Raw genomic sequence first — 12581 nt, 5'->3', positions numbered from 1 at the left:
GCGCGAGCCGATATATCGGCCCTCCGGCACTAAAAGGGTTAACGAGGCGATAAGCAGAAACACGTTGATTATCGACAAGTAGCGAGAGCATTAACATCGTCAACCCACATCTAGGCGAAACGCGGATCGATATTAATCGTCTGCAAATCGCGTCGCGGTCTCAAGGAAATTAATTAAGAGCGCTCGCAGCTGCGCCGCGGTTCTCTGGGTACCCGTGACTTTAAATAGACGCCGGTTCGTACGTTCGCGACAAATGCACTGTCTTAAGAGTTAATATCTTAAATAGAAATAGAGAAGTAAAAGGGAAAAGTTAAATCTACTCAGAATTATAGTTTACTTTTCTCTTTTGTGCGATGCTCGGCGATCGAGACAGTGGCTTTGGAAGTTTTCTCGCGCGGCAAGTAGAACGAATCAGACATTGGTCAGACACGCGTCGCTTTAACTTAGCGGAGTTTTTCACGGGACAAGGCGATTTTTTTGACAATGCGATTTTCTCAGATGTGTCGAGTGTCTTCTATAAAATGAGATTACGAACGAAGAGTCCACGGTTCAACGAGACAATTGACTATAAATATATAAAAATTGACACCGTTCGTACCTGTTGAAGTAAGCCATCAGTTGGAAGGTGGTGTTCAGGTGCTTGTGCAGGCTGCTCTTCTTGTGCGGCAGATAACCGGAAGCGGTGAGGATGTTGTCGATGAGGATGGGACCCCAGCAGATCACGAAGAGCACCACCACGGCCACCAGCATCTTCACCACCTGACGGGAAGACAAATCAGTGGATCACACGAGTCCGAGGATACTCTAATTAACAGAGCCAGCGAGACGAGGCTCTTGGATCTCCTTTGATCCGATGTAAGGAAGCTACAACCCATCCGGAGGCTTAATTACTTCGCGCTCATCAAGCCCTGTACCTTGGGCCGAGCTTTCAAAGAACCCGTTTGACGAAAACGCCGCCGCCGCGACGATGTGTTTCAAACGCGCGCAACAAACGGAGACTTTTCATTAATTTTTTTTTCTCTTTCGACAGAATTTAACCCCGTTTGGCCTACATCCTATTTCTCTCTCTCTGTCGACGTCCGCGACATGCTATTATTACCGCCGCGCTCACCAGGACCTCGCGCATTCCCGGTGAATTACAAAACCCGAGGAATTTAATGTCTCTCCTCGCCGTTTCGAGGGTTTTCGCAGTTCGCCAAGTTTTTAACAGGCTCCGAAAAGCTGCTCGCGGCTTTCAAACACTCGCGCGTACTCTTTTCTTCTTTTTTTCTCCTACGCTAATCAGCAGAAATTGTAATCGGAAAGCTCGACCGATTAAAAAAAAAGAAGAAGTTGAGCTTAAAAATCTGCTCGTTAAAAGTTAATTCGTAATATTATTTGGAACGTTTAAAATTCCGGATAAAAATTAATATGCACGGAAACGATGAATATTCACGATGTTTCTTCGCGGTCGTAACAAGACGCGGGTAACAAACTCTATGTGGGACAGAGTACAGGGGGGGAGGGGGGCCTTATGTGTCCGTGAGCGGCGGTTCCGAGTCCGCGACAATTACCATTTAAATGAAAGTGGCGACAATTTGTTTAGGCAAATTGCTGGAAGGTATTGGCGAGAACACTTACCAATTTCACCGGGGCTCTACCGGACTTTTCGTCGGCGCTGACGCGGAATTTCCACGCCGTTTCCGCCGGTTGTTCGTTCTAATAATTTCCGTTCTATCGGTTTAACGACGCGGTAATCAACGGTCGACGATTGCAAAGGAGCGGCCGTCCAAGCGCGGCTAGAGTACAATGCGACGCTGCTTAATATTGTTTTAAGTCCATTGTGTAGCATCTCGGCTTGCGATTACAGTGTTCGTTCGAACGATTCGGAGATTATTACGTGCTATAATTATCGGAGATAAAACGACGTCGAAATACTGTTATATGATTTTCTAAAATAACCTTTAACGTTTGTATTCGAGGAACTGTTTAATTCTCGCATAATCGCGGGGAGGAATTTAATATGCATAAAATGCAGCGAGTCGTGTAAAATGGAAATACCTTGGGCGAAAGTATTTTAAAATTAAAATGACATCATTGGATATCGTTTAACCCTCGACTGGTGCGTGTACTAATTTTCTTAAAATTCTTAAAATTCTTAAAATTCTTAAAATTCTTAAAATTGTCTGGTATAGTATACTCTGGCGTATAAAATAATAAAAGTATGAATTTGTGCTAGAAAATGAAACGATGGATCCACGTGCACCAATTAAGTTATATTATATTAACCCTTTGCACTCGAAGCCATTTCAACTGTAATTCTAAATTAACTATTCTGACATATAGCATTTCCATTTTATACGATAAAATGTATTTTATGCATATGAAATTGAATCTAGTAACTCGTGCAACAGCGGTTATACTTTTAATAATTTTTCAAATCTAATCTTTCATAATATAAAAATTATCTTGAAACGTACTGTGACAATTTGAGTGGTGCCTCAGAGTCGCCACTCGAGTGCAAAGGGTTAAGATCGGAGTTAACACCGATATATATATAAATAAATCGCAGTAATCGTCGAAGGGAGACGAATCGAATTTGCGGTCGGAATCAAGCGAACCCGCGCCGCACCTGTTTCATGGTCCTCGACTCCTCTTCGGTCTGTCCGTCTTCCCTGCAGGCGCGTCTCCCGTTCCGCATGGTCTGCCTCTGGGTCATGGGTATCGACTCGGTGTCCGCGTTATTCGGGTTTAATCTGGAACACATTGCACCCGCTCGAATTAGACACGGCGATCGGAGTTCTCGCGCGCGAGTATCCGCGCGATCCTGTTCCGGGCAGGCACCGTTCCCACCGTGTTCCCTTCCTGTCAGCCATTACCCGAATCCATTATGCGCAGGATGTTCTTTCGGAATGCTTGTTACGCGACCAAGAGACCCGCAGATGTCGCGTATCCCGGGGATCGTTTCCTGGATCACACGGGGCGGCCTTATCAAGGATTCAACGCGACCCGATAAACCGCGCCCCGAAATAAACGCCGCTACATTGTGCCGGAGGGGAGGGGGGGGAGAGAGAGAGAGAGACGGGGTAACAACCGCTCCCCCGCAGTTTTCCCCGGGTGGAACTTGCAAATTGCATCAACGGAGATTCCGTCGTTACGGTCAACTCGAAGCGGATCGGCTTCCCTCAAGTTTCTAACGAGCGTAATAAACGAGCGATGGATCCGAGCGACACAACGGGATCGATAGTCGCAGAGGATCAAGGACTCTCTCTCTCTCTCTCTCTCTCTGTGTGTCTCTTCGCGTTCCTAGGATCATCTTGGCACGATGACAAGTTTATCGAGAGCATCGCAATATCGTTCGCGAACCGCTAGGAGAGATAGACAAGATTAGCGGAATTGTTGAGCATGATTTTTACTTGGTGTGCTGCGGGTATTTCGGCGAATTTATCGTTGGCACTTATCTCGAGAGAAAACATAGTCAATGCGCATAGTCTTCCGGATAGAATATTGATAATAAAATTGAATATAGAAAATCGACGCGTATATTTCTTCTATGTTTTTTAACCCTTTGCATTGTGGTATTTCCATGTTACTTAACAAAATAAATTTTTAACGCATACAAAATTTATTCGTGTGACTCCTATCGACAGTTTTACTACTTGACAATTTTTTTTAATCTAAACCTTATTGTTGCAAACATTATTTTGGGATGAAATAATTTTAGTGGTGCCTTAGAGTCACCATTCGAGTGCAAAGGGTTAAATTAGAAACGAACTGTTATTTCCGCCACAGAATCTTGCAACCGCTGCAAACAGACTGTAATTTAAGCTCTAACAGTGTCCGTTATTTATGCGCAACATTTAACGTTGTTGCAACTGCGCGCGGAGGATACATGTGCCCGAAGAGCGAAGTGTTTTTAATTAAAACTGCAGGGCCCGGCGGAGAAAACACAACGGAGTCATTAGCATGTACCCGAGAACGGATATTTATAAATTTGAAACCGGATCGTGGCTCTTCACGCAAGTACGAGTAGTCTTCGTTTAATTAAAAACTCGTTCCAGTCGACATCCAAATTAATCCAACAAATTTCCGGCCATTAATCAAATAAAAGTCCACCCCGATCACCGCTTCTCGAAATATTCGTGCAAAAGTTTGAAATTACTTCGGAATCCCACTAAATAGAAAAACACAGTGAAAATACAATGCTCGTTGCAGCCAGACGCGGGTATAATTAAAAATCAATACGCATTCGAGAGAACCAATTCGCCCAGACATTTGGAACGCCGAAATCTCGCGCGGAATAAAACGTTGCGAATATTTCATTAATTTCTCCCGACGGATCAATACCCATCGCCCGGCATCGATCACTCTCTCTCTCTCTCTCTCTCTCTCTCCCTCCCTCTCTCTCTCTCTGGCGGCAAAGTTCGCCGGCCCAAAGAAACATCATTGTAATAAGTCGACAGCAGTCGCAGCCGTGTTCTCGGCGAACCAGCAATTTTTAATCCGCGCGAAACCAAGCTCTCCGGATCCGACGTCGACGGAGAAACAGACCCAGACGGCGGCCGATACCCGGCGCACTCTCTGAAACACGAATTTTTCAACGTCTCGCAATCTGTTCAGCCCGTTCCAGCGCGGAGTTCGCGAGGTCTTTGAAAGTTCGCTTTCAATTGGCTCTCGAGGGCTCCGCGGAACTGCTGTTTAGCCACCTGCAACTTTTTACGAGCCCGTCCCGGAACGGTCTGTCTCTGTCGAGAGAGAAAGAAATCCACCGCCGTTGAATTTTATACGGAGCTTACCATTGCCCGAGAAGGCTCGGAACCCCGGAACGAAAGACGAACGGGTGTGTCTCGCGAATTGAAATTTAATATTTATTAATATTTAATATTTAATATTTAATATTCAATATTCAATACTTCAATACTTCAATACTTCAATACTTCAATATTCAATACTTCAATATTCAATACTTCAATATTCAATACTTCAATATTCAATATTTAATATTTATCCACGAGACGCAACCGGACCACTCGCGACAGCTATGCCGGCTGCAACAGGGCTATACGTTGCTTCTCCACGCGCTCCTAATGGCCGCGCTAATTAAAATACAAATTCCCCGCGAGAAACAACCGCTCTCCGCGCCCACGTTTCTTAATACTATTGTTTATTTCCCTTTCTGTCCCTGATGTAAAAGCATCCTGCTCTCTCTCTCTCTCTCTCTCTTTCTCTTTCTGTCTCGCGAGGATAAAGGAATTATTTGGGAAAAAGGTCTACCGGGACGCGGCGAATACACGAGATTCCGTGGAATACCGCCGAGACGATTCTTCAAGGGGACGAATGGAAGAATACTATTCCTTCCTTCCGCGCGGAGAGCTCGCTCGAAAAACCAGAGAGCCTTTGATTTGATACGTTAAGCGAAGTTGTCTCGCGCTCTGCGTTATTTCCCATCCGGTTTCCTCTACGCTAAGAAATCTCGGGAATAAAGATTACCGTCCCGCGTTGCGAAACAGATTAATGAAACGGTCTCCTGCGTTCCCGGAATCGTTTCTCGTCTCAATTCGCTGCCACTTTAAATATTTGGCGAGCGAACGCGAAAGACGAGATTGCAAGGCTTTTGTTCTGCGCGAGCGGATCATCGAAACGATTTCGTATTTTTATTCTCGTATTTTTCGCGAGTATTAAATCCCGGATATCTCGAATTTCTCAAATATTTAATATTTCAGATCGTTGAGATTCGAATAGGATCGCAGCGAGGGTAGTCGCATCTTCGAATTAGGGGAGACGCGTGAATGATTGTTGAATGGATTGTGTCCGACTGAAAGTGGAAAAAGGGAAATCGTGCCGGGAGAAATGGAATCGCCGTGCGACGCGAATCGAAGCGAATGTTCTTCTCGAAGACATCCGGGCGCGCGCTCGGTCCGAGGAAAGTTTTCCATCATTTTCAGCATTTCAGCGGCTCTCGGGGAAAAACCTCTGACAAGCGTAACTGATGCACTCGGCGCGATCCGGTGTCCCTTCGAGATATCAGAGTTAGCTCCGGCGACACTCGAATCGATAAACCGGACCGACGAAACTCGCGCGGGATATGCGAGTTCTCTCGCGGATTGATTCTTGTCCTTCGCACTATACTTCTATCTCTTGTAACAAGTTTCTACCCCTTTGCACTCGACTGGCTACACCAAGCATGCTTCACATTATGCTTCACAGCATAATTCGAAACAGTTATTAACTTTCGAGTAATTAAAACTTTGACCAACGACCTCAAAAATTTCACAAAAATTCAGGTATTTTATTTAACCCTTTCGCTCCGAACGACGGATATATTCGTCATCCACATAGAAACTCGCAGAGTCGAACGGCGGATATATCCGTCGAGTGGATGCCGCGTATATGCGGCGCTCGGCGCGAAAGGGTTAAAGACGCGAACATCGAAGACTACCGACGCGCATCATGTGCACTGCGCGACGCGATGTCTCGTTCATTTAATCAAATTACGAAGGTAATATAATTTATTTTATATACGTGTATGTAATTTGTGTCTAAGAAGCTGTTAAATTAATCGCGATACGAGCAGATGCGCCTAAACGAAATGATAAGGATCGCGCGACAAAATAGCTTCGAGCGTGGAAGGGTTAAAAAGATCCCAGCTTCTTTTCGATGGGATTTCGTGAACTCACGTGTGCCGGGATGTCATGTGGTATCGGCGTTTCATGACGCGCCAGATTTCCCAGCAGATCGCCGTGTAGCAGAATGCCATGACGGTGACTGGCAAGATGAGAACGAGCACCAGCATGTAGACCTCGTGGGCGAGCCACAAAAGTCCCGCGTCCGAGTCCCTGACGCACCAATAGGCGATCACCCTCAGTCCGACTTCTTTGTGCGTCTGAAACAAATAGCAGAGACTTGACAACGATGGTCTGTGTTCTCTGAAAAGTTTTAACCCTTAAATGCATGATGATGTATATTTACATCAGTGTTTTCTTCCGTACATAATTTCATAATTTTTTATTTTTTAATTTTTTTTTTTTTTTAAAATATACTGTTTGGACAAAAAATTTTTTTTTCTTTATTTTTCCCTTAATCTATATTTAAGTAACTACTTGTTTCAATTTATTGTATTTAAAAAGGAAAAATCATGCATTTAAGGGTTAAAAAGCGTGATTCCGGGTCTTGAACGGAGTTCGTCGAACCCGGCAGTCACGGCCAATTAATGCCGAGTAATTATAAAAACGAAAGCTGATACGGAGCACGGAGTCCCGCGCACGGCTTCCGCAGGATGTATTTCACGTCGCTTTCCAGGTTTTTATCGTCCGCGCAGGAAATTAACTTCGGGTTCGAGTAATGTACTATACGATCCCGCGTAAAACGAAGAGTACACTCTTTTTTTCCAGATAAAATTCAGAGACCTCGAAATAGAATTTCCTGCTTTAATGGCGCCGCGTGCAATTAGCGAGTTACCCGTTTAACCCCCGGTGCTATATGATACAAATTCCATGCAAATCTACTAAATATGAATATTGTTAGTAATTTACTAAATACGAATATTATTATTAATTTACTAAATATAAATATTATTTATGTTACTATTAAGGAAAATATTAAATACAAATAAGTCGACTGTCACGCGTCATCTATACAGGATTAAAATAACAATTCGTCCGGATTTAAAAGTCAATTTCTCGTCGATAAATTCGTCGGCTCGAAACAGGTGTCGATCAAACGTTCGAGGCTGCCGCGTCGGCAGCTATAAAAGCTTTATAATATCGAAAGGCTGTCGAGTTTCCGAACGTTTCTTCGATCGGAGAACGAACTGCCAAAGAAATCTATCGCGGCGACAGGTGTTTTACGGGACCGGTTGCGGAAATGTTTATTAAAACGTTTAAAATAGACGTGCTCGCGAGCGAACGATTCTCCACGGTCGTATAAGACCGTTTTACGGTCTAGGGGCACGCTCGGATATTTTATTTTCACGGAGAAGCGAAACCACGGTGTTTCAATTAATTCTTTGCCCTGTGCGGCCGTCGAGCTGTTTAACGCCACGGAGGAAATGTAAATTGGCTTTCAATTTGAATGCACGTTGCCGGTGATTTTGCCGTTAGTTCTACGCCCGTGCCAGCCAAAGAGAACTGCATACAATGACGAACTATCTCGACGCACGTAACTCGGTCGAAACCGCCGCCCGCTAACTATCTCGCCCCGCGAAACTTGCCTCGTATGTTCGAAATGTGCAATATCTATGCGATAACTATACAGTCTGGTCGCGGTGCATTAACTTTGACAACCACCCCCAGATAACAGATTTCTATTGTCCTGCGGAATTCACGAGCGTTTCGCGCAAAAATCAAGGAAATCAATTACAGGAAATTCTACCCTTATTTTTCGAGCAACGATTATTATTCATTCGCCGAGAGAATATTTTTCCTGATTTTCAATCTCGTTAATCAAACGAGAGGAGAAAGTTTGTGAAAAATATATGCCACATGCTTGCGCGAGGGGGTAGAATTTAATAAGAACAGAATTTCATTTATTAGGAGAATTTCTGGCGCAGGAAATTGAAATGGACCTAATTGTTCACTTTGTAAATACTGAATTTAAAAAATTGTCTACGATGAATATACGAGTTTTACGAAATTAAAGAACTTTATGTTTCTGCGATGAATTATTTTGCTTCTATGTAAAATCGGTATATTATTCCATAAATCAGAGTATATTATTCCATAAATCAGTATATTATTCCACAAACGAGTAGCGCGAAATTCGACGCGATCGATAAATTTTGATTACATTAGAGCGAGGAATGTTGGTCGATCGAGCGTAACCCTTAACTAGGAAGAAAATTAACGCTCACCTGGGTGAAAATCATCGGAATACCGAGCAGGAACGAGACCACCCAAGTTATAATCACGATCTTACGGGCCTGGCTTATTGTGCAGGTGTACTGTGCTCTCATCGGATGAACAATCGCATAATATCTGAAACAGGAATGGAATTTTCAATTAGCTCGGTGTCGGTACCTATGAACTTCCAACGATATTAATGACACTATTATTAAATATATATATACAAAATTAATGACACTTTGGCATCTGTTCAACATTTACCGTTCTCGAGCGACATTTATGATTTCTCTTTGAACATTTTTCTTTGAACATTTTTCCTTGAACATTTCTCTTTGAACATTTTTCTTTGAACATTTCTCTTTGAACATTTTTCCTTGAACATTTTTCCTTAAACATTTCTCTTTGAACATTTTTCCTTTGAACATTTCTCTTTGAACATTTTTCCTTTGAACATTTTTCTTTGAACATTTCTCTTTGAACATTTTTCCTTGAACATTTTCCTTTGAACATTTTTCTTTGAACATTTCTCTTCGAACATTTTTCTTTGAACATTTCTCTTCGAACATTTTTCTTCGAACATTTTACCTTTGAACATTTCTCTTTGAACATTTTTCTTTGAACATTTTTCTTCGAACATTTTTCTTCGAACATTTTTCTTTGAACATTTTTCTTTGAACATTTTTCTTTGAGCATTTTTCTTTGAACATTTTTCTTCGAACATTTTTCTTAGCAGATTTTTACGCGGCTGCTCACATTGTCCGCCGTTTAACGATCGCTCTTACCTTCGGCGAGAAGTAAATAATTCCACCGTGGAATTGAACGCGAACGCAAGCATCTTGCACAAAAGGTGAAACGAGACTGTTAAATCTAAATGGCCGCGGTGCGATTTTATGGCCGCGATAAATTATAATCGAGTTATGAGTCGCAACGAAAATTGAATCGTCGACGGCATTATTCAGGGATGTTGCTGCTATCTCGGCTTCTTATCGCGACCGGGTACCTCTGAATAGTTTATTTGCGCTTCGATCGGCGGCATCGAGAATGCACGAAGATGTCGTAAACTTGCACACCACGCCTCCGGGCCGAGGGATTAGAAGTTTTCGCGGAGCAAATCCCGTGGATTGCGACAACGCGGATCCCGCCGAAGCTGCGGGCTTTTTCGAATCCCTGAGATTATGACAGGAGGGGGAAATGAAACAGAAATAGAGAGAGAGAGAGAAGGAGAAAATGGCGGGCGGTGTAATGACGCGAAAAATCTCTGCGAGCGGTTCGGTTTACGGCCGCGGTCATTTCCGGGGCCATTCGCTCGCGTTACCTTCTCTCTCTCTCTCTCTCGTTCTCTCTTCGTTGGTTCCACGCCTTCGCAATTAAGCGGGGAGAGAGAACCGATTATCCGGCTCCCTTTCGACAGCTGCCGCGAATGCAAAAGCGTTTCGATTCGTTTTTACTGCGGATCAAGCGCTGCCGAAAACCGATTTCGATGGGGGATCTCATTCTCTCGTGACGTATCCACGGGTCGTAAGACAATCGTCATGAACTGCAGAAGACTCTGTCGTGTAACTGTAGCGTGAAACAATCGGGGATCCCGATGTAATTAGAATTTTCCTACGAGGAGCAACGCGGAGCACCGGTTTTGTTAATAAAACGTTCGGGAGGTTCTCCATCTCCAGACTAATAATAATAATAATGATAATGATAATAATAATAATAATAATAATAATAATAATAATAATAATAATAATAATAATAATAATAATAATAATAATAATAATAATTTTTTTATTTTTTTGTAGGGAATGGAGGGTGAATTTTATTGAAAATGGGAAATATTGGATTGTGTAATGAGAATGTGGAATTCTTATCCACTAAAAAAAAAATATAATAATAATAATAATAATAATAATAATAATAATTCGCTAGCTTTCCGCAGCAGTCGTCCGCAGCACGAAAAAGCTCGAATTAAAAGTTTGCTTGTGCCTGCGGTCCGATTCCCTCGCGTAAACGGCGCGAGAGGTAAGCAATGCTTCGGTGGCCACTGCCTCGAACCCGAGAGATTATAAATTTCTGGGAATAGGAAAATTAACCGCCCCTAGCATTTCAATTTTCCGGCGATCGAAGAATTTCAGAGAAATCGAAAACCACGAGGGTTTTATAGGAAACGGATTCGGTGTCTTTCGAGGACAGTCCCGCTGGAATTTGAAGAATTCGGTGGAATCCGACACGCGTTCCCCATCCGACACGGTCGCAGACTTCGTGATCTCTTTTAGAGAAGAGAAGACGCACACCGGTGATACGCTCCATCGGAACACGTGTCGAACAGAATGGGATAGTTCGCGAGAAGAGAGAGATTTATCGTTTCATCGGGTCGCGTGCATGTCGCGATAAACAATGGGCGAGGCGTGTGCAAGGGGATGCAATCGAATCAACGGGGCCGCGAGACGAGACGATAATGTGAGAGAGAGAGAGAGAGAGAGAGAGAGAGAGAGAGAGAGAGAGAGAGAGCGACGCGATATGAGGTGAGAGAGAGAGAGAGAGAGAGAGAGCGACGCGATAAGGTGAGAGAGAGAGAGAGAGAGAGAGAGAGAGAGACGCGATAATGTGAGAGAGAGAGAGAGAGAGAGAGGGAGGGACGCGATAAGGCGCGGTTCAATTTCCCCTGGAATCAAATAAATTTTAAGCATGGTCGCGCTCATGGTCCTGGAAACGAGCTGTCGGCTCGCGCCCGTTCACCGAGGCCGTCGTCGTCTTCGGGGGCCTATTTTATCGGCTCTCTATTAAACCCGGACGTGAGCGGCAAGAGCAAACCGAAAACCTCTCGGGAGAAATCATAAATCGGACCGATGGTGATACGGCTGCCGGCCGTCTAGCCTCTCCAGCGACCGGTTTCTAATTGTGGAACGGACGCGACGGGGCCGACAGGGAACGTCGTCTCCGAACGAGTCACGAGGAACCGGGAATTAATTTCTAGCCGCTAACCGTGACAGACAAGTCCCTTTCGTTTCCTCCTCCTCCTCCTACGCTTCCTCCACTTTCCAGCAAAACGTTCGAGACGATCAGACGAATATTTCGGCGAGACAGTGACCGACGACGACGGCAGGTGCATCGAATCGGATTTATATGAAGCGGCGGAGGCAAAGGTACAATCGAGCGGGTTAAGATCGTAGCGGCGCAAGTGACGTTTTCAAAAATTTCAAGCTGCCCGAATATTAATAAAATATATATAATATTAATAGAATAATATAGCGCAATCTGTACGTTCTATATAGAATCTTATACAATATATTAGTAATTATAAATATAATATAGCGCAATCTGTGCGTGTCGAAATGTTGAGAGAAATTCCTTACTGTACTATAAATATAGTTAATATAAGTATAATATTATAATATAATATAATAATTGATATAAGTATAATATTTATTTGTATATAGAAATAAATAAAATTGTCGTAAATTAACTTGGCTCTAAATTATTTTAGATATAAATCCATACCTCTCGCAATGAGATTACGTAATTAATAACTATCGCAATAAATAACCCACTCAATTGTTCCATAGAAAAATAGACAATCCGAAATAAGGCATTGCTAACATTTAAAAAAATTAAATAGAAGAATAGACAGAAAAATTATTGTACACAGGAAATTGTAAATAGAAAATAGATTTTACATAGATTGTACATAGAAAAATTGTACATCAGGAAAATACAGGAAGGTGAAAGCGAGTTACCGGCATCCTTTGGCAAACGTCTCGGACAACAGAG

At 43.1% G+C, this 12581-nt stretch overlaps 1 protein-coding gene across 1 annotated transcript in view; it reads right to left on the bottom strand.

Moving 5' to 3' along the window:
- Positions 1-9654, bottom strand: part of LOC144468556 (vasopressin V1a receptor) — a 23065-nt gene extending 13411 nt beyond the window's left edge. The window contains exons 1-5 of the mRNA XM_078178115.1: positions 9602-9654; positions 8828-8951; positions 6657-6862; positions 2612-2735; positions 599-759 (exon numbers count right to left, since the gene is read on the bottom strand). Coding sequence (XP_078034241.1) covers positions 599-759; positions 2612-2735; positions 6657-6862; positions 8828-8951; positions 9602-9654 — 668 coding nt within the window. The remainder of the gene's footprint in view (positions 1-598; positions 760-2611; positions 2736-6656; positions 6863-8827; positions 8952-9601) is intronic.
- Positions 9655-12581: the final 2927 nt, after the last annotated feature.

The sequence above is a fragment of the Augochlora pura genome, chromosome 4, assembly GCF_028453695.1.
Source record: "Augochlora pura isolate Apur16 chromosome 4, APUR_v2.2.1, whole genome shotgun sequence".
Classification (NCBI taxonomy): Eukaryota; Metazoa; Arthropoda; class Insecta; order Hymenoptera; family Halictidae; genus Augochlora; species Augochlora pura.
This window is presented reverse-complemented; position numbering and strand designations above follow the sequence as displayed.